Below are 24,475 nucleotides of genomic sequence, written 5' to 3' on the forward strand. Positions count from 1 at the left end.
CTCTCTCTTTCAACCTGTCAAGAATGCTATTAAAATTTAAACTTGATTTTTCTAATCATTTGTATCCTGTTAAAGATACAACCGAAACGTAGAACTATAGTGAAAATTAAGAGAACTGAAATCTTTTGCTGAGAAATAATTTTGCATGAGATCACAACTAAAAACTGGAAGCACCTTATATTTAGGCAGTTCTTTTCACAAAAGCACAATGTGCCAAAGCAGAAGATTTATGGTAACCAATAGCAGGTTATTGGATTACAGCAAAGCTCAAGAGGCCAGAATTGGGGGAGCACAGAGATCTCAGAGAGTTATGGCACAAAAAGGAGGTGACACAGATTGGGGGGGAGCACAGAAATGAGGCCATGAAGGTATTTGAAAACAAAGATGAAAATATAAAACCTTAGACACTGTTGGGCTGGAAACTGATGTGGATTAGACCATAAGACCATAAGACATAGGAGTGGAAATAAGGCCATTCAGCCCATTGAGTTCATTTTGCCATTTAATCATGGCTGATGGGCATTTCAACTCCACTTACCCGCACTCTGCCCATAGCCCTTAACTCCTTGCGAGATCAAGAATTTATCAGTCTCTGCCTTTAATACATTTAACGTCCCGAACTCCACTGCGGTCCATGGCATTGAATTCCACAGGCCCACCACTCTCTGGCTGAAGAAATGTCTCCTCATTTCCATTCTAAATTGACCCCCTCTAATTCTAAGGCTGTGCCCACAGGTCCTAGTCTCTCCACCTAACGGAAACAACTTCCCAACATCCACCCTTTAGCTTGTAACTTACTGGAAAACAAAACAAAATTAGGTAGATTAGGAATACTTTTCAGCAATTCTATAGATTTTGAGCTTCTCCTGCCGAGAAAGCTGAATGTATTTGAGTTTCTTGATGTGTTGCTTTCTGTCTCCCCACTGGCCGCTGTCCCTGCACATATTCTCTTGGTTAACAGCTGGTTGTTTGTGTTTAGGGCCTTCTGAGAAACTGCCTTCACAACAAAAACGTGATAGTGACTGTACAGCACCAATCCCCACATGTAACCAGGCATCGAACAGGACCGATGACAAAAGCTTCACATTCTACCTGTCTGCCTGCTACTCCCCCACAATCAACAGCATCACACCCTCGAAAGGAACAGTGAAGGACAAACTAACCATTACCGGTACTGGATTCAGTAAAATCGGCTGTGCAAATGAGGTAAACTAACATGTTCAAAACTTAAGGAAAATTTCAATTTGCATTCTAAATGTTAACAATGTAATTATCTGTGACTTCATCCCTTATTTTTCCGAAAACTTGCATTTGTATAGCACTTTAGCGCAGGACATCCCAATGCTGTGCAGCCAATAAAGAGCTCTTCAAAGTGTAGTTCACTGTTGTAATGTAAGAAACACAGCAGCTAATTTGTGCATAGTAAGATCCGACTTGTAGCAATGTGATAATTACCTAATAATTTAATTTACTTGATCGAGGAATAAATCTTAACCCAGAAAATTTGAAGAGTTCTTCTGCTCTTGTTCAAAAAAGTGCCATGGGATCTTTTACACCCATCAGAACTGCCGAACAGAATCTTGGTTTAACATCTCAAGCAAAAGTGCAGCACTCCTTCAGGACCAGATTTTCAAGAATGCAGGAATTGGTACGAGTTGACCATTCGGCCCCTCAAACCTGTTTCACCATTTGATAGGACTATGGCTGATCTAACTGAGCGCTCAACTCATATGCTTTCGGTGTTCATTGCCCTCAGCTCCTATTGACTTGAATATAGTCAACAATCCAGCGTCCGCTGCTTTCTGGGGTAAAGAATTCCATTACACCGAGGTCGTGCTTCTCTGCTACATTGTCTAAGTGTGGGAGCAGACATTTTCAGTGGCAACTCATATGCTGTCTTCACGGTAGAGAAAGCTTTCTGAATCAAGCTCCAATCAGCTTGGTAAAGCACCGGTGAGCTTATTGGCCAATTGCAAGTCTTGACAGCGAGGCTCCACCTTTCTAGCAATGTTGGCTGTCAGAGACTGGGTCCTAAAGTTTGACAGCTAATCGCTATGATGAGGAGGGAATCCTTTTCTTTAGCTATTTGTAAGATAGGTGTCCCATGGAATTAGATGCAAGGACAAGGGAATTATTGATGATCATTGGCACCAGGGACCCAGGCTCAATTTCACCTTCAAGGGACTGTCTGCGTGAAGTTTGCATATTCGTGTCTGCATGGATTTCCTCCCACAGTCCAAACATGTGCAAATTAGGTGGATTGACTGTACTAAGTTGCCCTTAGTGGGCAGGGATGTGCAGTCTAGGTGGATTAGCCATGGGACATGCAGGGTTACGAGAATAGGGTAAGACAAAGGGTCATTGTGGGCTCGATAGGGCCAAATGGCCTGCTTTCACACTGTAGGGATTGATTCTATGATTCTAACTCAATGCCCCCTAACCCACACCTCACCATTCCTGTCCCTGGTTGGCCCCAAGTTGGAGCAAATGGAGGTCATTCTCTCACAAACCAATCCGGCTGGCAGGTGTAACAATCCACTGGGGAAGTGCACAGTAAATTGAAGCCTGCTATTCATTAAATAATACCAAATGTTGAAGTTCTTTTAACATACACACAGCACCCAATTTTACTAATTTTAATACCAAAGTTATTAGAAGCGTGGACCAGGCTTCTATACTAAACCAGAGACGTTATTTATTCAAAGCAACTAGACTAGAGCTACAGGAAGTCAGATATAAATCATTGGTATGTAAGCACTATTAACTAAAACGTTAATCATCTTATAAATTCTTCTTTCTCATGCACAGACAAACAAATAGAGAAGATATATTATTGATGGAGGTAGAGAAAACCAGAAAGTCAAATCAGCGGTGTTGCTTCCTAGTGCTGATGTTGACATGGTTCTGCTTTAGCTAACGAGGCTCTTAGTTTTCAGTTACAAAGACAGAAATTGTTGGAAAAATGCAGCAGGCCTGGCATCATTTGTGGAGAGAAAGCAGAATTAATGTTTTGGGTCCAGTGACCTTTCTTTAGAACTGATTGTAGCTGAGAAAAGCTTGGTATATCTGCTGAGCAGAGGCAGGGAAAAGGGGAGGAGTAAACAACAGGTGGGGATGGGGAGCAGAGAGAGCAGAAATTGGGAAGACAAAGGAATGGATAACGGTCAAGAGCTGCGAATGGAGACACGAGTAGCTGACAATGGGTTGGTTATGGAGGCAGCCCATATGACGACAAGTCCTGATGTGTGGGGCTTGGAGTAAGAACATGGGAACAGTTATAGAGCTATAGAGAATGGAAACAGACCCTTCAGACCAATTCGTCAATGTTGACCAGATATCTTAAATTAATTCAGTCCCATTTGCCAGCATTTGCCCCATATCCCTCTAAACCCTTCCTATTTATATACCTGTCCAGATGCTTTTTAAATGATGTAATTGTACCATCTTCCACCACTTCTTCTGGCAGCTCATTACCATACATGTATCACTGTCTGTGTGAAGAAGTTTCCCTTTAGTTCCCTTTTAAATTTTCTCCCTCTTACCTTAAAGCTATACCCTCTATAGCTAACCACCCAATCCATGCCCTCTTGATTTTATAAACCTTTATAAGGTCACCTCTCTGCCTCCAACGCTCCAGGGAAAATAGCCCCAGTCTATTCAGCCTTTCCGTGTACCTCAAACCCTCTAACCCTGGCAACATCCTCATAAATCTATTCTGAACTCTTTCAAGTTTCACAACATCCTTCCTATAGCAGAGATTTGCTCAGGCCCTAAAATGATTGAACTCAATATTGAGTCGTAAACATTGCAGGGTTCCAGTGGTGATTGGAATGAGGACCAGCTGTTTCTCATTGACTATGAGATCCATGATTGGGGTTGTTAAGTCTGACAGATATAAACATTGTTGATGTTACATTGTTGATGCCTTTAGAGAGAGGTGGGTGCTGCAGGGGCAGACTGTTTGATTCCCCCTCCAATTCTGTTTTGATTTAATCCCTACCGTCCACTTCATGTGTGGTTTCATGTCAGCATTGCTCGCTCTGGGCTTTGCTTGTCATTAGTTCCTTGGCCACATGGGGGATTTCTTTGTTGGTGGAATATTAATAAAGTTATTTACACTTAATGTTTTCACTTTGTCTTGCACCTACATACACAACCTGGCTGCTGTAGAATATAAACACTAGTGCTGTATGTCAGTAGCACTCATATTCTACGGTATGTCAATAGTACTTATGTTCTACAGTACCCATGTGCGTGTGTGTGTGTAGGTGCAAGACAGAGTTAAATAACTGCAGTATGACAGTAGTTTAGGGAAAAACCGTATAAACAGGAGATTACACACTTGATGCTTTTCGGGAGAGGAGGGTGCTACAGGAGGTGGAGTGCTTTATTTCCCCTCCAACTCTATTTTGATTTGATCTCTACCCTCCCCTCTCCTTCACTTTTTCTTTCACATAAGCATTGCTCCTACCGAGTTCTGCCTGGCATGGTTTCTGGTCCCTTGGGTGTTTTTCCTGGTGGTGGAAAATGTTAAATAAAATTATCTTACACATAATATTTTTAGACACACAACTTGTGGACAGGGGCAAAATAAGCACTATTGCTATATGGCGGTAGTGTAGGGGAACAAAAATAAAACAGAAAAAGAAAGAAAAAAGAAAACAAACAGGAGGTTCAGGGAATCTCTTAATTCTAGGGACTGGCTCTGAACTAGCTGGCCAGGGCCTGCTTAACATGTAAATATAAATAGAGGGTGACTCACTATCGGCAAACCTGCCTGTTTGGAGTTATTACAGTAGCAACAAGAGAAAACAGGACACTCAAAGATAATTTGCTCGCAACCGTCGTCTTTGAGTTGGGGTAAGCATTTCTGGTACCATGCCTTTATTCATGAAGCTTGACTTGTTTGATCCTGCCATTGAAAACTGGGCCCAGCATGTGGAAAAAAATGCATCATTTATTTCCAGGTAAATGACAATGGGGCAGATGAAAAGCAAAGAGTAATTCTTCTGATTGTGTTTGCGGACCTGCAGCTTTTTTTTTGATTGTTAGAAGCTTAACTTTCCCTGAGGCACCAAATACTAAAACCTCTAGAGTTGACGGATTTAGCTAAAGAATATTATGATCCCAAGCCTCCCCTAATTCTGAAATACTATCAGTTTTATTCGGCAGTTCAAGAATCAAAGGAATCCGTACCAGGATTTTTGATGAAGTTAAGGTGACGGACAGAGGGGTGTGATTTTGGGTTAACCCTGAATGAGTTGTGAGACACCGTTTGGTATGTGGGATTAATGACATAACCATGCAAAAGTACTAGCGAAAGCCCAACTGGACTTCAACAGGTACTACAACTGGCTTTGGCATTAGAAAATGCAGCAGGTGACCATGAGAGCTACAGGGCATCCCAATAGAAGTGGACACCCTCACCTGTCTGACTGAGCTTGAGGAACACCACTTGAGTGTAGACAATAGCAGCACCTCATGCAGAGATACTTGTTAGGAAGGAAGATGTGTTGGGCACTTTGAAAAACTTGAGGATAGACAAGACCCCGGGCCTGACTGGATATATCCTAGGATTATGTGGGAAGCAAGAGAGGAAATTGCAGAGCCGTTGGCAATGATCTTTTCGTCTTCACTGTCAACAGGGGTGGTACCAGGGGACTGGAGAATGGCAAATATTGTGCTCCTGTTCAAAAAAGGGAATAGGGATAACTCCAGGAATTACAGGCCAGTTAGTCTTACTTCGGTGGTAGGCAAAGTAATGGAAAGGGTACTGAGGGATAGGATTTATGAGTATCTGGAAAGACACTGCTTGATTAGGGACAGCCAGCATGGATTTGTGAGGGGTAGGTCTTGCCTTACAAGTCTTATTGAATTCTTTGAGGAGGTGACTAAGAATGTGGATGAGGGTAGAGTAGTGGATGTAGTGTATATGGATTTTAGTAAGGCATTTGATAAGGTTCCCCATGGTAGGCTTATGCGGAAAGTCAGGAGGCATGGGATAGTGGGAAATTTGACCAGTTGGATAGAGAACTGGCTAACCGGTCGAAGTCAGAGAGTGGTGGTAGATGGTAAATATTCAGCCTGGAGCCCAGTTACAAGTGGAATTCCGCAGGGATCAGTTCTGGGTCCTCTGCTGTTTGTAATTTTCATTAATGACTTGGAAGAGGGAGTCGAAGGGTGGGTCAGTAAATTTGCAGACGATACGAAGATTGGTGGAGTTGTGGATAGTGAGGACGGCTGTTATCAGCTGCAAAGGGACTTAGATATGATGCAGAGCTAGGCTGAGGAGTGGCAGATGGAGTTCAACCCTGTCAAGTGTGAGGTTGTCCATTTTGGAAGGACAAATAAGAATGCAGAATACAGGGTTAATGGTAGGGTTCTTAGTAAGGTGGAAGAGCAGAGAGATCTTGGGGTCAATGTTCATAGATCTTTGAAAGTTGCCACTCAGGTGGATAGAGCTTGTAAGAAGGCCTATGGTGTATTAGCGTTCATTAGCAGAGGGATTGAATTCAAGAGTCGTGAGGTGATGTTGCAGCTGTACAGGACCTTGGTAAGGCCACATGTGGAGTACTGTGTGCAGTTCTGGTCATCTCATTTTAGGAAAGATGTGGAAGCTTTGGAGTGGGTGCAGAGGAGATTTACCAGGATGTTGCCTGGAATGGAGAATAGGTCGTACGAGGATGGGTTGAGAGTGCTAGGCCTTTTCTCATTGGAACGGCTAAGGATGAGGGGTGACTTGATAGAGGTTTATAAGATGATCAAGGGAATAGATAGAGTAGACAGTCAGAGACTTTTTCCATGGGTACAACAGAGTGTTACAAGGGGACATAAATTTAAGGTGAAGGGTGGAAGGTATAGGGGGGATGTCAGGGGTAGGTTCTTTACCCAGAGAGTGGTGGGGGCATGGAATGTGCTGCCTGTGGGAGTGGCAGAGTCAGAATCATTGGTGACCTTTAAGCGGCAATTGGATAGGTACATGGATAGGTGCTTAAGCTAGGACAAATGTTCGGCACAACATCGTGGGCCGAAGGGCCTGTTCTGTGCTGTATTGTTCTATGTCCTATGTTCTAGATTATCCTGAGCAGGATACCCTAGGCCAGCCCTCAGCAAGTCCACAAAACAAAGCTGAGCCTTAGCCAAATAGCTGAAATATTCTTCAGGATCCAGGCCAACAAACCATTGTAGTTGCTGTCAGTCTGTGGACTCAGGACAGCAAGGGAAGCCTATGAGTAAGAGAACTCATAGGCTGGTTTCCAGGAAAATGCACACCCTGGAAAGTCCATCTAAAGTTAAATTGCTTAGCAACATTCAAATCAGTACTAATCAAAATAAAAGTCTGGGTAAATGGTAGCCCAGTTCTCATGGAGGTCTATACCAGCGCAGCTATGTCAGTGTTGCAGAACCAGTCTTTAACCAGATTCGCTCTGGACTCCAAACTTTAAATTTGCCCAAGACCTCAACCAGACAGAGAACCTATACCAGGAATCCATTCCGGATTAAGGGTATGGCCTCAATTCCAGTCTCCAATGAGAAGCATTAGTGCAGTTGCCACTGATTGTAGTAAAAGGCTTGGGCCCAAGCTTGATGGGCAGAATTGGTTGGGAAAGATTCATCTTGATGAGTTCAACATTTTTCAACTAGAACGTGGCTGCCTGAGTGAAGTCCTAATTAAAAATACACAAAGTTTTTCAGGAAGGTCTAGAACGATCAAAGGAGCCAACACCACTTACATATTGACCAGGAAGTAATTCCGTAATTCAAGACCCACCTGTTGTCATTTGCCTTACAAGCAAAAGTAGAGGCAGAAATCAGGAGGCTGGAAAGTGAAGGGATCACAAACCAATGCAGTGTGTAGAATGGGTACCACTGATCATAGTGATAGTGAAGCCTAATGATTCAGTTCACATTTGTGAGGTTTTGAGCAAATGGTAAACCATTTGTCGCAGTTGGATAAATACCCAGTCCCTCTGGAGGTCTTGTATGCAAGGGGGTTGTCTTTCATGTCGCTGGACACAAGCCATGCATACCTGCAATTGCGACTAGATGGAGAGTCCCAGAAGAATGCCAAAATTAATACTCATAAAGGTTTGTATCAATATACAAGACTGCAATTTTAGCCTGCACCGTTTTCCAGTGGACCATGGAGAACATTTCACAAAGGCTACTCCAGGTTGCATTTATCTGGATGACATGCGATTAACTGGGAAGACCAATAAGGAGCATTTGGAAAACTTGGACATGGTCCTTAAAAATTTCTCCCAGGAAGGTATAAGCTTTAGAATAGAAAATGTATGTTCTAGGCAAACCAAGTGACCTACTTGTGTTTCAGAGTTGACACGACTGGGTTACACTTGTTGGAAGATAAAGTGAACGTGATCAAAAGTGCTCCAGTTCCCATATTTATGTTGGAGTTTAGGTCTTTCCTTGCATTGGTGAATTGTTATGGAAAATTCATGTATAACCTGGTCTCCCTTATACCTACTATTGAAAAGGTGTCAGGCTTGGAAGGTTTCATTGTCAAGAAGTAGCCTTTAGCGAAGTGAAAAAGCAGCTGTCGTCATCTAAGGTGATGGTCCACTACGATCCCAAGTGAAAGGTTGTGCTCACGTGCAATGCCTCTCCATACAGTTTTGGAGTAGTGTTGGATCACTGGTGGTTCAATGGAGGGATTGCCTGATAGCATATGTTTCCTGGACTTCAGCTGATGCTGAATGTAAACATGCCCAGATAGAGAAGGAAAGTTTGGCCGGTCATCTTTGAATCATAGAATCTCTACAGTGTGGAAATAGGCCCTTTGGCCCAACAAGTCCACACTGACCCTCCAAAGAGCAACTCACCTAGACTCATTCCCCCACCCTCTATTTACCCCTGACTAATGCACCTAACCTACACATCCCTGAACACAATGAGCAATTTAGCTTGGCCAATTTACTTAACTTGCACATCTTTAGACTGTGGGAGGAAACCGGTGGAAACCCACGCAGACACTGGGAGAATGTGCAAACTCCACACAGACAGTTGCCCAAGGTTGGAATTGAATCTGGATCCCTCGTGCTGTGAAGTAACAGTGCTAACTACTGTGCCACCGTGCCGCCATCGGTGTGATAAAGTTCCACCAATACCTTTATGGACATGGATTTGGGATGATGGACCATAAACCCCTTCTCGGGTTAGCTAAAAAGGACACGGCCATGCTACCGATAGCTTAAGGTCGAATTAAGGTGGGCCTTTATTCTTAGTGTACAATTACAAGTTGGAACATCATTCAGGAGGCCAAGTGGCACATGCAGATGCCTTAAGCTGCCTCCTGATGAGGCCTCCCTGGTAGAGTCCGTTCTGGTTTTATATTTTCTGGGCACTCTTCCAGTCACTGCTGACAATATCAGTCTGTGGACTCAAAACTAAAACAGCTGGTAGTGATGGGGGCAACAAAAGGGCCATCACAACCAAGATTGAAACCTTTCTGGACCTGGCGAGACCAGATCACTGTAGAAGATGGCATATTACTATGAGGAATAAGTGTGATTGTCCCAAGGAAAGGTCACCGCAGGTACTGGCTGAGCTCCACCAGGGTCATCCAGGGGTATTGCAAAATGTTATGTCTGTTGGCCAGGATTGGATGCCGACATAGCTACACTGGTGGGGCAATACCTAGAGTGCCAACAAATGCAAAAATTACCACCAGCAGTGACCCTACATTCGTGGAAATGGCTGGGTAAAACTTGGACTCGGTTGCACATCGACTGTTCTGGTCCTTTCGTGGGCTCAATGTTCCTGGTCATTACGGATGGCCATTCAAAGTGGTTAAATAAGTGCGTAGAGTTTATTTGGCAAACTCAAAGATGATGATTGAAAAGCTGCGAAAGTTGTTCATGTTACACAGACTCCTGGAAGTATTGATCATGGACAACAGGACATCATTTGCAACAAAAAAATTTGAGTAATTCCTAAATTTCAATGGTCCGGCGACAAGAGCGGTTCAAACATTGAAGGCAGACTTAAAGAAATTATCTACAGCTTCATTTGATACCAAACTGTCCAGGTTCCTATTTTATTATAGCACCGCCCCTCGTACAACTACAGGAATTGCTCCAGCACAGTTCCTGAGGGGTAGAAGACTCCACACCAGGTTAATCCTGACATTCCCAGACCTGTGGTGGAGGGTGAAGTGGCAGCAGAAACCCCAACACCAGCCACATGCCTAAGCGACACAGACACTTTATGTCAGGGGACGCAGTTTGGTGTCTAAAACATGGAAATGGGCCTGTATGGGTTGAGTCGAGGTCAACAAGCAGTCACGTCATGTGACATACGTTTAGGTAGGTGAGGCAACCCTCAACAAACATATGGACTACCTGAAAGTTGTTACCTCACAAACGGGGCAGGAATAATATGTACCTGGGTCACAAAACAGCCAGAAAGACTGTCAGAAACTGTGGGTGACTCCTTATCTAGCATTGAAGCAACCTCAGAGTCCGAGATGAATACAGCCTCGATACTATTACCACCTGAAGAAGAAGAGGAAACTCTCCTGAGATGCTCCAGGTGCAAGAGACAGACTACGGTCCTATACACACCAGCTGTGTCCAACTCAGAGGAACTGGACTTGGGCAGAAAAGTCCCAGGAGAAGCTACGAGAAAGAACAGGCCTACATCCCCGGACTTTGTGTGGGGAGAATGCAGTGATTGGAATGAGGCCAGGTGGATCTCATTGATTATGAGATTCTTGAATGGGTTTGTTAATCTTGTGTTGAGATCAGAGTGGTGCTGGAAAAGCACAGCAGGTCAGGCAGTGATGAAGGGCTTTTGCCCGAAACATCGATTTCCCTGTTCCTCTAATGCTGCCTGACCTGTTGTGCTTTTCCAGCACCAGTCTGATCAAAACTCTGGTTTCCAGCATCTGCAGTCCTCACTTTTGCCCTTTGTTAGTCTTGGGCCAAACAGGAGATTCAGACAGTCTCTTCATTCTCGGGACTGACTCTGAGTGAGCTGGTCAAGGCCTATGTACTGTACACATGTAAACAAAGGGTGACTTGATGATGGGATACCTGTCTCCTTGGAGTTGTTCCCTAAGGAAAAAATGAGATGTTGGTCTTCCAGCTTGCACTGAGCTGGAGCACTGCAGCAAGTCCAAGACAGAGACATTGGTTAGCGAACATGTGTTGAAGTGGCAAGCAACAGGAAGGTCAGGGTCATTTTTTGTTGATAGACAACTGAGCATGTTCTTTCTCTGGAAGCTTCCATGGGTTTGTAAAAGGTACAACATGACTGATTTGTAACAAAATGTCTCTAATGTATCAGTTTAAAATTCATAGCTTAGAGCAACTGCTGTAGGTTTTCTTCAAGTTGAAACTCAGTGTTTTACTTCAGAGAACAGGCAGCTTCTGCTGGCAAGAACAATAGTAAATCTTTCTTTATCTTCCTCTTTCTGTGTGTCTGTGTCTCAGCAACTTGTTCCCAGTTCCAACCTGCTCAGTTAGCTAAGAGCAATCAGCTTCAGGTGTACACCTTCCTGGCTTCTGTTTGGTAATTGGGCCAGTGACAGAATGGGGCCCTTCAATGACCTTAATTGACAACTTAGGCCCTTAACTTCTTGAAAGGCATGCAAGTCTCCAATGGACATACTCATGCAGTTTTTTTTTGCTGCTATGGCAGAAAGGAGGTGAGTATCTCGACGGAGTCAGTTTTTTATTGAACTCACTCATGAGACATGATCATTGCTGGCTGGCCAGCATTTATTGCCTGTCCCCAGCTGCAGTAAAGGAGGTGCTAGTGAACTGCTGCAGTCAACATGCTGACTCACACTACCCTTAGAGAGTGAATTCTAAGATTTTGACCCAGTGACTCTGAAGGATTGGCAGTATATTTCCGAGTCAGGATGATGAATCACTTCGATGAGAACTTGCAGGGGGTATTCCCATGTCACTGATGCCCTTGTCTTTCTAGATGGAAATGGTCATGGGTTTGGAAGGTTAGGTCTAAGGATAGTTGGTGAATTGCTGCAGTGCAAATTGTAGATAGTACACACTGCCGATGCTGAGCATCAGTGGTGGAAAGAGCACATAAATTTGGATGTGATGCCAAAATAGTGGGCAGCTTTATCCTGGATGATGTAAAACCTCTTGAGTGTTGTTGGAGCTGAACCCATCCAGATAGGTGGGGAATATTCTATTATATGCTTGACTTGTGTCTTCTAAATATGGATAGTCTTTGGAGAGTAAGGAAGAGAATGATTCACCAAGGTACTCCGAGACTCTGACCTGCCCAGTTGAGCTTCACATCAATGCTAACCCTAAGTATGTAAACAGTAGGGGATTCAGTAATATTAACACTATTGAATGTTAAGGGTCCGTGGTTAGGATATCTATTATTGAAGATGATCATTAGCTGGCACTTGTATAGTGTTAAATGCCCAATTTGTTTGTCCTCACCACCTCTAGTGAGAGGACAATTGCCACCCAAGTCTCCAATACAAGTCTTGAGCTTTCAAGCTTCTAACACAGACCCTGGGCTGACAACTTAGCAGTTTGTGCAAAACACCAGGGGTCTCATCACAGTTTACTTGGTTTGTCACTTCCTCGAAGAAGTTGCAAGGATAATGGAACATTGTCCTCATCTTATTCCACGCCAGGTCTCCAAGCCCTTAGGCTAGCACTAATAATCAACTTGCATTGTTTAACCTGGAATTGCAGTAACACAGTAGCCTACCTCACTCAGCACGAGCTCCACACCTATTGATTGAATCAGTTGTGTCACTGCCTCACAATTTTCCTTCCTTGTGCCTGGTATAAATGTCCTTGAAATTTATTTTGTATTTGAATATATTTAGCCAGATATCAACTTTCTTCCCATTCATCTTTACTTTTATTTGGGACTTTTTTTTGCAGAGGACCTTCTGAATGTTGTGCTTCCTCAGTTCCAGCTCTGTGATGCTTTTCTACATCAGACGTGCTGGACAGATGCAAGTGTTTGTACCATTAATGGTTCTCAGTCCTGTCGTCATGTTGTGCTATTGAAAAATCTTCATGCTTCATATTTATTCTCAGTTAGTATCTTTTCCCCTCTGTCTCTGCTACTTTTTAAATTTTTCTCCACTCTGGACTACCAGCATTGCTGATTACAAGTAGCTAGTATTGTGTCATGTCTACAGGTATAAAATCAGTTGATTGCTGGCCAGCAGACATTCTCATTCTGATGTGTTGTCCTGTTTCAGGTGAGAGTTGGAATACATCCATGCGTCGTTGAAAGTAGCACGGAGAATGAACTTCTATGTCAGATAGATCCTGAGGGAGTGATGGATATTGGCATTGCAGCTCTGGTGTCCGTGACAGTCCATAACCTCGGCACAGCTATCAATATAGTAACCAATGAATTGAGTCGTCGTTTTGTGCTGCTTCCTCACATTGATGGTGTTAGCCCCAGTGTTGGGTCCACAATGGGAAAGACCAGAGTAACCATCACTGGGTCAGGATTTGGAGCTGACCTGAATGCTGTCAGGGTCCAGTTAGCCAATGTGCTTTGCACCCTGGTTTCTGCAAACTACACACATGTCATCTGTGACTCTTCAGCTTCTATTGCCTTTACTGGGATTGTCACACTTTCTGTCCATGGCATCCCAGCGGTGTGTAGTGGCACCTGTGACTATTCCTACACAGAGAGTGCAGCACCAATCATACTGAATGTGTCTTCTACACTCCTGACTACAGTTTACACAGAGCTTACTATAAGCGGCAGTGGATTTGGGAACAGTGTGGAAAAGGCTTTCGTCCTTATAGGAAATGCCAGTTTTGTTCCAAGTGCTGTTTCAGACAGCAGCATGAACTGCAGAGTAGGCCCTGTGCCTGTTGGCAAACACACACTCATGGTTTTAACATTGAATAAAGGTCTGTCACTAAGAGGGATTCCCATCACCAGTGCTACCATAGCTTCCCTCTCTCCAGCATCAGGAGGTATCCAGGGTGGTACCACATTGTTAATAACAGGAAATGGTTTTATCCAGGATGAAACCATTGTGATGGTTCACAGATCTCCATGCCACCTTCTTTCGGTCACTCCAGGTGAAGTTAAGTGCATCACTCCCGCTGGTCCCCCAGGCATTGTCGATGTAAAGATTATTGTTCGTTCTACAATGTATCCTGCCCTTAACTTTACCTACAACCAAACAGAGACTCCAGAAATTCTAGCTGTATCTCCAGTAACAGGTAAGTAGTTGTTAGAACTTGATCTCCATGATATGTTCCTGAAGTAATTCCCTAATCCCAAAATCAAGGATGCTTCTAAAACTCGCGACAACACTTGCCCTCGCACTAACACTCCAACTAAAATAAACACTCCTAATGCAAACAGTTCTAACATGAACACTCCCTCTTTCATCAACACACACCTAATCCCAGCACACACACTAGCACAAGCACTCCCTCTCACACAAACTCTCTCCCTGATGTGAATTCTCCCTCGAACACAAACACTCCTCACGTTAAGATTGTCTTTAATTCTTCTACTCCAAATCCCAGCAGTCAGGCCTGACACAGCACTACCATCTCCATACTGGGCAAGGCAACAAGTCAGGCCTCAAATCTACTCCAGTCAGAATAGGATTAAGCCCGATGCTGTTGACACCAATCTGATCCACACTAACCATCCAGCTGATTGAACCAACTCGTGGGCCAGGAACACAACAGCAACTCTCAGTTGCGATAGTAACATACACTTTTGCACACATGGTATTGGTTGGAGCTATGGGGTGGCAAGGGCAAAAATTCCAATTCCTTACTGTACCACAAACACTGTCTTTAAATAGGCCCTCACCTGAATGTGGGCCCTGGCTTTAACACCACGCTTACTCTAACATTATTACACACTTTACCAGGAAGGCTTTCATTCACAATAACATTCTCTTTCACATGAGTGATCACTTCAAAATGGACACACAGTGCCTTTGCCAAAGGGAGGTTATGCCTAACAAATCTAGTGAAATTTTTAAAGGAGGTGACCAAGTGTTTGAATGAGAGTAGAGCAGTTGCTGGAGATTAGATTCCCTACAATGTGGAAACAGGCCATTTAGCCCAACAAGTCCACACCAACCCTCCGAACAGTAACCCACCCAGACCCATTTCCCTATCCTAATACACCTAACACTATGAAAAATTTAGTATGGCCAATTCACCTGATCTGCAAATCTTTGGATTGTGGGAGGAAACCGGAGCACCCGGAGGAATCCTGCGCAGATACGGGGGGGAATGTGCAAACTTCACACAGACAGTCTCATCGAACCTGTGTCCCTGCCAGTGAGGCAGCAGTGCTAACCACTGACTCACCCCCAGTTTTTATTGATTTCAGCTAGGCCTTTGACACAATCCTACATGGAAAACTGATTTTAAAAAAAGTTAAAAGCTCACGGGATGAAGGGTAACTTGGCATGTTAGATTCAAAATTGACACAGTGACAGGAGAAAAAAGGTGGCAATCGAAGATTGTTTATGTAATTGTGTGTAGTGTCTTAGCACAGGGATCTCTGCTGGGTCCATTATTCTTCGTGATGTAGGTGTGAATGCAGGGGGTAGAGGCGGAGATAATATGTAAATTTACCAATGACACAAGATTGGTCAGATGGTTGATGGTAAGGAATAATGTGTTGGGTTACAGGAGGTTATAAACAGAATGGTTAGATCAGTGGCAGATGGACTATAACCCTGATAAATATGAGGTGATGCACCTTTGAAGAAGGAACAAGAAAAGGGAGTACTCAAGGAATGGCCAGAAGCTAGAAAGCTCAGAGAAACAGTTTTTCGGGAGCTTGTCCACAGGTCCCTGAAGTGGCAAGACAGGTTAACATTATAATAAAGAACTTATGAGGGACATTTAACTTTATCCGTTGCGGCATGGTTTATAAGAGCATGGAAGTTAGGTTGGAGCTTACAGAACATTTTGGTTAGGCCACAGCTGGAGTACCGTGTCTTGTCCAGGCCACCATATATAGGAAGGATGTGATTACACTGAAAGAGATGCAACAGAGATTCACCAAGATAACTGGGATGGAGCACTTTAGCTATGAAGGAAAACTGGATAAACTTGGATTGTTTTCTTTGGAGAAGGGAAGGTTGTTGAGGGACATGATTAAGGAGTATAAGATTATCAGGGGCATGGACAGGGTGAACAGAAAGCAGTTGTTCTCTTTAGTTGATGTATCAATAACAAGGGGGCATAATTTTAAACCAAAAGACAAGAAATTTAGAGGGGATTTGAGGAAAACCTTTTTCACCCAGAGAGTGCTGAGGGAATATAATGCATTGTCTGGGAGGGTAGTTGAGGGAGGACACCTCACAGGCTTTTAAAAATATTTGAATGAACATTTGAAGTGTCATACCATTCATGACAATGGGCCTAATGCAGGAAAGTGGGACTAGTATAAGTATATTTTTTGTGGTCTTGACTCAGTGGGCTGAAGGGCTTCTCTATACTGTACAATATCATGATTCCCTTTAGCATGGACAGTCCCTTTCACACAGATACTGCCTGCTATGAACAGTCAAAGGGTCAGGTTATTTGACATGATCTGAGAGCCCATGAGCTGTTCAGTCTGCATCCTTGGCATCACGTTGTCAATGAAACTCATATACCACATTACACATTATTCAAATAATCCTGACTATGCTAGGAATTATACTGGAAACCAAATTATTAAACCTGGCCTATGTGATTCATTTGTGTATGGTGGAAGCTATAGGTATTCACATACAAGACCTATTCTTTGTAGGCAAAAAGATATGTTCATACATTGCACCTTTAACATTGTGGAAAAGATTATGGAGACTACCAGTCCCTGCTACATTTCCCAGGGCAATGGCCTGACCAAACGGAGTCTACCCACCTGGCCTCAGTTAAATCAGTTAAGATTGACAGTTAACATGCCATGCTGTAACTCCATGCCAGTAATGATCAAATCAATCAGCATCCTGTTCTCATTCTGTATGAATTGATGTTCCTTTTCTAAATTTGGTTTCTTGCTTGTCAGATCTGATGAGTATCTGATGAAAAACCTAAATTTTGTGTCTGTTTAACAATATTTGAGTTCTGTCCTATCAAGCAATTGCCTGTGCAAGAGGTTAGATTTGGAGAAGTGCAAATATCTTGAAGGATTCTATGGTTGGCAAAAAAAGTAAATAGAATTTGCACCACCGAAACTGGCCATCCAGTCCACTGGTGAATAAGCTCCATACAAACCTCATAACAACCAATTCCATCTCATTATTAGCATTTCATTCCACTGTTTTCTCCCTCACACACATCCCCTGAAATACATCAACAGCCTAAAGATTCTCAGAATTCTTTCCCTACTGTTTTTAGGTGTAAGTGAATCAACAATCACCATCGTTGGGTCTCAATTTGGATCTTCTGCCTCTGACATCACTGTCTCAATAGACAATGTCTTGTGTAAAGTGACCATGATGAATGACAGTTGTGTTCAGTGCATTGTGGGACATCATGCTGGTGGCACATTCCCTATCTTTCTGAAACACGAGAGGTGGGGATACGCATTGTCTGATCTGTCTTTTCAATACGAACTCAATATAAGCAGTATCTTTCCAACTGAAGGTAAGTACGGAGTTTCAATTTTCTTCAAATTTCTTTGGTACTTTTATGGAGACAAGAAAATAATTGGATTGAAATGTTTCATTGTGGAAGGGTGGGATAGTGTAGTTGTTTTATTCCAGGGCTAATAACCCATGGAAGCTGGGTTTGAGTCCCAGTGCAATCAGAGAGTTAACTTTCAGTTTAACAAATTTATTCAGATAAAACTGTCTTGGTGAAAGTGATTTTGAAGCTGTTGGGTTGGAATACAACCCAATCTGCTTCCTCAGCATACTTTACAAAAGGAAATCTGTCCTCCTTACCTGGTCTGGACCTACAGGTGACTCATGACTCATGTTCCTCATCAATATGGTTGACTTCAGACTGTGCTCAGATTTGTTCTCATGAATCACTCAGTTGTACCTCTACCCCTGAGAGAAATTTAGGGATGAGTTGTAAATGCCACTAATGCCTATGTCCTGAAAATGGAGAAAAAATCACTAATGAGATATTTTAATTAATTAATGTATAAATTATTTCTGAGAGACACAGACCTGCAAGAGTGTTGTTTTGATCCTCAGTCTGTTAGTTTAGCTGATGTCTCTTGGGACAGAGTGCTAGATTTCATCTTCATGGCCCTGTTCTAAGGAGAGAAGCCTCACGTTCTGCTTATTTCTTCCATAGGCTAAGTGTTTGCTCAGCCAAGTTTGATCTGATTGTAGCCTTAACTTCACTTTCCTGCCTGTACCCCTTAACTTCTGATTATCTTCTCGATCAAAAATCCATCTATCACAGCTTTAAATGTTCAATGGTCCAGCTTTCACAGCCCTCTGTTGAAAAGATGAACATACACTGATGATGCCATATGTAAGAACAGACTCAACTCCTCCGACAGGAAGATTCATGCCTCCAGACTTCAGAACAGACACTACCATTTATAACCCAAATACATAACCTATCCCAAATGTTTGAATTAAGTAAAATGACAATAAATGAATCCTAGGTTCAAAGACATTGAAATCACATTACATCATGCACCTACAAGTGTTAATTAGGTTTTAATTTTGTTTCCTCTCATATACAGGAAGCTTTGGTGGTGGTGCATTGCTAACAATAACGGGCATTGGATTCGACCAAGAAAAGTCCAAAGTGTTTGTGTGTGATGGTGAATGCAAGAAGATGCCATCAGCCTCCACTTCCAGAACTCTGTACTGTCAGGTGCCACTGCATAATGGTGAGTATCAGTCAATATTTGGTTTCTTATTGTGAAGTGAGGAGACAGACCACAAAAAACAGGCTTTTTCACAGAAGGTGGGTTGTATCACTCCTTCGGCCCTTTTGGTGCTGTAATAATCTCGATGATAGGGTGGGAGGAAGTGAGGATTGCAGATGCTGGAGAGTCAGAGTCAAAAAATATGGCGCTAGAAAAGCACAACAGGTCAGGCAGCATCCAAGGAGCATGAGAGTTGATGTTTTGGGCACAAGCCCTTCTTCATTCCTAATGAAGAGCTTATGCCCAAAACATTGACTCTCCTGTTGCTTGGATATTGCCTGGCTGCTGTGCTTTTCCAACGCCATACCTTTAGACTCCATGATAGGGTGGCCAACTATGATTGGAAATACAAATGGAGCCTTCATCCCATGACTTCTCACTTCCAATTCTTCACCCCCACACACTTGCCATTGATTGTTGTACTTGGCCATCCTGTCAGCAACCTAACATCTGACACCCAGTTGGATATTGAAGAAATGTTTCCAAATTATTGGAGATTTCTTGACTCTCATTTTTCCAATATTTTTAGAAATAATAAATGTAAGTATTAAAAACATGAAAACAAAATCAAAAAGTAGGCAGAAATTTAACAGAATATAGTGAGATGAGTTAGGTGAAACTTTCAGCAATCCCAATTTGACATCAAGATCATCCAGTTGCATCTTGTACTCTTTTCTCAAGCAGCATGGCAAGATTCTCACTAGACAGCAGTGGGTTCCTCATTGATACTCATTATTGCTTGTTAAACACCTTGTTAACAGCCAACTCTCCAAGGATTGTGATCTTACCAACTCATCATACAAACTTGCCATCAGGAAAACATGACATAGAAGCCAGAGTAGGTTCTTGGTCAGCTTAACACATCACTTGCTTTAAAAGACCTCTATGTTGGACACTGAGCACTAACATCTTGGACAAGTTCCATGGCACCAGCCATACAAACCCCACACCCATGGACATTGGTATCCATAAACTCTGTGAACTGTCATGGCATACCTCTAATCAACTCATCAGATGTTTATGTACTTCAAAGCTGCACCTTGGGCTGCATCAGCTATTATTATGATAATGCTACAGCAAAGACTTTGTGCTCAGGGGAAAACACCCAGTTTGTGGACTGAACCAGACTGCAATCTGGGCACTGTTATGAAGTTGAAGGTGTAAGAGAGAGTGAATGCTGTTCTGAACTAAGAGATTACAAGCACCTGTGTATATGACTAGACGGCAGCCTCAGAGTGTACTAGAAAATTGAAAATCTGTAACATTTGGCTGTGAAATGGATACTTGAGTTTTGGTTCCTGTATTGACAACAATTCAAATTTAACCAATCTGTTTGAATTATGCCCCAAGATACTAAAACCCAATCATGTTTGAATTTATTGTTTTGCCAACTTTAAACCAATGAGACAATCCAATGCTGAGGATATAAAAATGCAGACAATTTGAAAATTAGAGAGAGAATAACTGCCATTGAGATATAAACTAGAAATTAGGAAACACTCTTTATCAAAGGTACCTTTTTATATGAAACATACTCACAGTAAAAAGAAAGAAGATGACCCAGGGAATTCAGCAGCCAGAAGAGTGAAGCCACAGAAGATGACAGTGGCTGTGTGGTTTTGAAATTAAGCTGATGTAATTTTAATAAGTGTCTTATTGGAACAGCATATTGTTATAGAATTGGAGGCAGATAATGAACAGTTAAGAGAAAGGGGGGCTTAGAGTTGTGAATGGTTGTTGTTTAATGTTCACTCTTAGTTAAATAGTAAATTGATGTTATTTCTTTAAATAGTGGAATTTGGGAGTTCTCTGTCACTCATATTTGAACAGATTATGAGGCGAAGCGAGGTGAGCTTTTCTGGGTGTTGGTTTAATTAGCAGAGGGGTTCACTGCCGTGTTGTAACAGCTCTTTGCTGTTGTCATAGTGCTCACTCATTTTGACCCGACCTGGATACTCTCAGCATCCCTGCCATGCAGTTCCTTGCCTGCCTGCCCTTTTTGTGTTTTGACCCCTCAGCCAGGAATACAAGAATCATATTACTCCTGTCTTTCCTTGTCATTTTGTACAAACACAAAGCCAGCAAGCTTGTTACAGTTGTCTGCAGGCATCAGTTCAGTCATGGGGGTAGGGCATCCTTTGCTCAGGGTATCCTGGCACAGTAAGGGCAGCCTCCAATATGAGTCCAGGTACTGCTCAGGACAGTCAGAATAATGATCTTCTGCTGATAAAGGGGACATATCCAAAAGACTGGCAGCACGCCACCTGTCTTGAATGTTCATATTTACTTTAGGCTGTTTTGCTCTTGGAAATAAGAAAGTGGCAAATATTCTGGAAGATTAAAGTGGAAGGTGCATCTATTATTATAGAGTCATAGAGATGTACAGCATGGAAACAGACCCTTCGGTCCAACCCATCCATGCTGACCAGAGAATGGGAGATGTAACGAGCGAGTGGATAGGTATTGCAAAGGGCTCACAGAGTGAGTGGTATTTCAGATTGCGGTGGAGTGAAGGTCAGTGAAGAAATGTTACAGGCAATAGTGAGAGTAGTAGAATATGAGACGGTAACAGGCAAATCCAATCGAGGAGACTGAGTAAGTATGAGGTAGCAGAAAGAAATGGTGACACTTGTGTTGACAGAGTAGAGAAGGGCATTGACGTTCTTCCTACAGAACAGGGCACTCCTCTAGATGGCTGACACTCTTTAACCTGGGTGAAAACCTCGGGGTGACATAATATGGTGTCGTAGGCTGCATTGTTGGTGCTGGGGATGAAGAAGCCCCGCGTTTGTACCAGTCCATTCAACAGGACCTCCAGGTTACCGATTGCAATGCTAGATGCCAATATTCTCTTGTCTGCCATGTCCAGGACAAATACCAGAAACTGTGCCATTGCTTGCCTGAATGTACAAAATAGGTTTATAAATATGTTGCCAAAGCTAGAGATGCGGTGAATTCTGGGATCTCTGTGCATGATGAGTTATTTCACGAATGGTATGGGGTAGATGTGATGGAAATCAGATGTGATTCTCACCATAAGGGCTGAAATGTCAAATAATAAGGCAGGTTTGGTGAGATATGGCAAATAAAAACTACTAGGCCTTTCAGCTTGAATCATGGTCCCGAATATCCTAACAAACCTCCAATCGTATTGTGGAGATCAGCCAAATACATTTTTAAAAGAAAATGTCTCTTAAGAGTTACCACCAGGTGCTGCCTTGGAAACTTGGGAATTTATCCATTTTTAAAACTTCCTTGCGCAGGTACTGACCCTGAGCTGGTGTGTGACGTGGCTGTTGTAAACGGTAATGATTCAATCAAAGTGTCCAATGGCTTCACCTACCAATTAGCTTTGACCCCCATAATTACAACCATTAACCCCAGGAGAGGAGGAACTGGGGGAGGCACCAAACTGACCATTACAGGGTCAGGTTTCAGGTGAGTTAAGATCTTCATCACACTCGCAGTAACTTCTACTACCAATTATTACTAAAAACAGATTTTTATATTAAATGCTCATAAGCATGGAGTGAAAGTGCAGGGGTAATATCAGTGGACTGGTAATCCATAACCCCAGGCTAACACCCAGGCACATGGGTTCAGAACCCACCATTACAGGTAATGATATTTATATTCAATCATTATCTTGAATTAAAAGCTAACCAAATGATGAGCATTGTCATCTGTCACAAAAAACACATCTGCTAACTTACTTCATCTGATCTGTGACTCTAGAACCATAGCATATCTATCCTCATTTCTATCAAGCTACCACAAAGCAAGGGAATGTAAGTAGTCAGACCACCCAACAATGATGTAGACACACTGAACAAAAACAGCAAACACAGCTTTTGCCAATTCCTCATTCTCAAAATATGAGGACTTGTGCAAACATTGGGAGAGCTGTCCCACAGACTAGTCCAGCAAAAGCTTAACATAGTCATACTCAATAAATCAGCACCCAACAGATAATGCTGCAGATATCCCTATATTTGTAAACATTCCATCCCATTGACAGGACAGACCTTGCAGAAATGACAACATGGTTGTGTAGTTCTGGGTAAAGTCACGATAGTCCCAGAGGATCATGGGGCTGCTCTCTTATTAGAAAGATGGAGAGAGCGAGAGAGAGAGTGAGAGAGAGAGAGAGAGGACTGGTGGTGAGTTTATTCTGAGGGTCACCATGCCTCAGGCACCCCTCCCAGAATCCAGTGATTCCTCACTGAGGTGCACTTCCAACTTGCTACCTGATACCTCAGAGTGTGTATCGTCAGACTAATAGCATTACATCTCATTTTTCAAGATTCCAATTTGGAGTGATGACGGACCACAGGTCAGAAATATACTGCCAGTCATGTCACTCTCCAAACAAGGGAACAAGTGTCCTCCACCTACAAGTTTAATTTAAGATATCAGTGCGAATTTAATGGTAGATTACTAAAGAGGAAGCAATGGTGTTGTGGTAATGCAACTAGACTAGTACTCCAGAGACCCAACAGCATAGAGTGCAATTTAAATTCAATTAATAAATCTGCATTTTAGCTGCAGTTATGACCAATATGATAATCATTAATTGTTGTAGAAACCCAAAGGGTCCACCAATGTTCTTTAGGGAAGGAAACCTGCTATCCTCACCTGGTCTGGACAAAAGTGACTCCAGACTCTCAGCAATATTGCTAACTTCTAATGACCTAAAACATTTCTATTCAAGGACAACAAAGGTTGGCCTTTCCAGTCACACTCAAATTCTATTATTGAACAAAGGCAATAAATTTAAAGTTTGGAAAGAATTTCTATGTACATAATGTACATTATTTGAGACATGACATACAGTGATTGTAGCTTTGTTCAGGCAAAATGGGTGACTTTGGAGCTATGGTTCCAAAACTGGAGATCTCCTCAGCTCATGTCTGGGTGTGTAATAGACTAATTGAAGCAGAATAATCACTTATCATTACATCAGTGACCACCTGGTTGGGAGAAGATAAACGAAGTTCTTCCTGGTCTGTTTTCCTCTGACAATTCCTAAATTCCTATGCTTTCACCATTGGTTTGGAAACAAAGCAAAAATATTGCATATCAATGTAACATCTGCAGAAATTCCAACTCAGCCAGTCTTTTTTTTGTTCTCATGATCCAGACAGACTGTTTAAAGGAAATCCACATAACAGTTGAAAAATCTTAAATAAAAATTAAAATGTTTGCATCCAAAAGTATCTCTAAAATCAACAATACCACTTCATGAATAAAAACAAAACGGATAAAGGATGGAAAGCTGTTTTAATGTATGTTATTTGTGTATAATGTCAAATACCTGATGTCAATGTAACTCTGTTGTAGAAAGGGTGAATGTGACTTGCCAGAAAGATATAATTCTCTAACAATGTTTTGTTTATCCTCTCAGTTCAGACATAAATGAGAATAATGTCATTATAGCTGAAACTCCCTGTGAGATCCAGTGTGTGAATGAAACCAACATTGTGTGTGTTACCGGCGCACATTTTCCATCACAACAAACTAAAGTTATCGTGAGCGTACGGGGAAATGGCATCGCCAAGCTGGTAAGAGAAAGTGTGTTCCCAAGGCTTGAGATCTGGCTGATGGAGTTTGTCTTCTTGGGGCAAAGTGA

The 24,475-nt window shown here is 42.5% G+C and overlaps 1 protein-coding gene across 1 annotated transcript in view; it reads left to right on the forward strand.

The window, feature by feature from the left end:
* The window catches only part of LOC140476804 (fibrocystin-L-like), a 233,128-nt gene that overhangs the window by 95,162 nt on the left and 113,491 nt on the right, over positions 1-24,475 (forward strand). Inside the window, exons 37-42 of the mRNA XM_072569598.1 lie at positions 980-1,206; positions 13,217-14,204; positions 17,349-17,597; positions 18,658-18,807; positions 22,110-22,284; positions 24,251-24,407. Of these exons, the coding sequence (XP_072425699.1) occupies positions 980-1,206; positions 13,217-14,204; positions 17,349-17,597; positions 18,658-18,807; positions 22,110-22,284; positions 24,251-24,407 (1,946 nt within the window). The remainder of the gene's footprint in view (positions 1-979; positions 1,207-13,216; positions 14,205-17,348; positions 17,598-18,657; positions 18,808-22,109; positions 22,285-24,250; positions 24,408-24,475) is intronic.

This window comes from Chiloscyllium punctatum, chromosome 5 (genome assembly GCF_047496795.1).
Source record: "Chiloscyllium punctatum isolate Juve2018m chromosome 5, sChiPun1.3, whole genome shotgun sequence".
In the NCBI taxonomy this organism is placed as follows: Eukaryota; Metazoa; Chordata; class Chondrichthyes; order Orectolobiformes; family Hemiscylliidae; genus Chiloscyllium; species Chiloscyllium punctatum.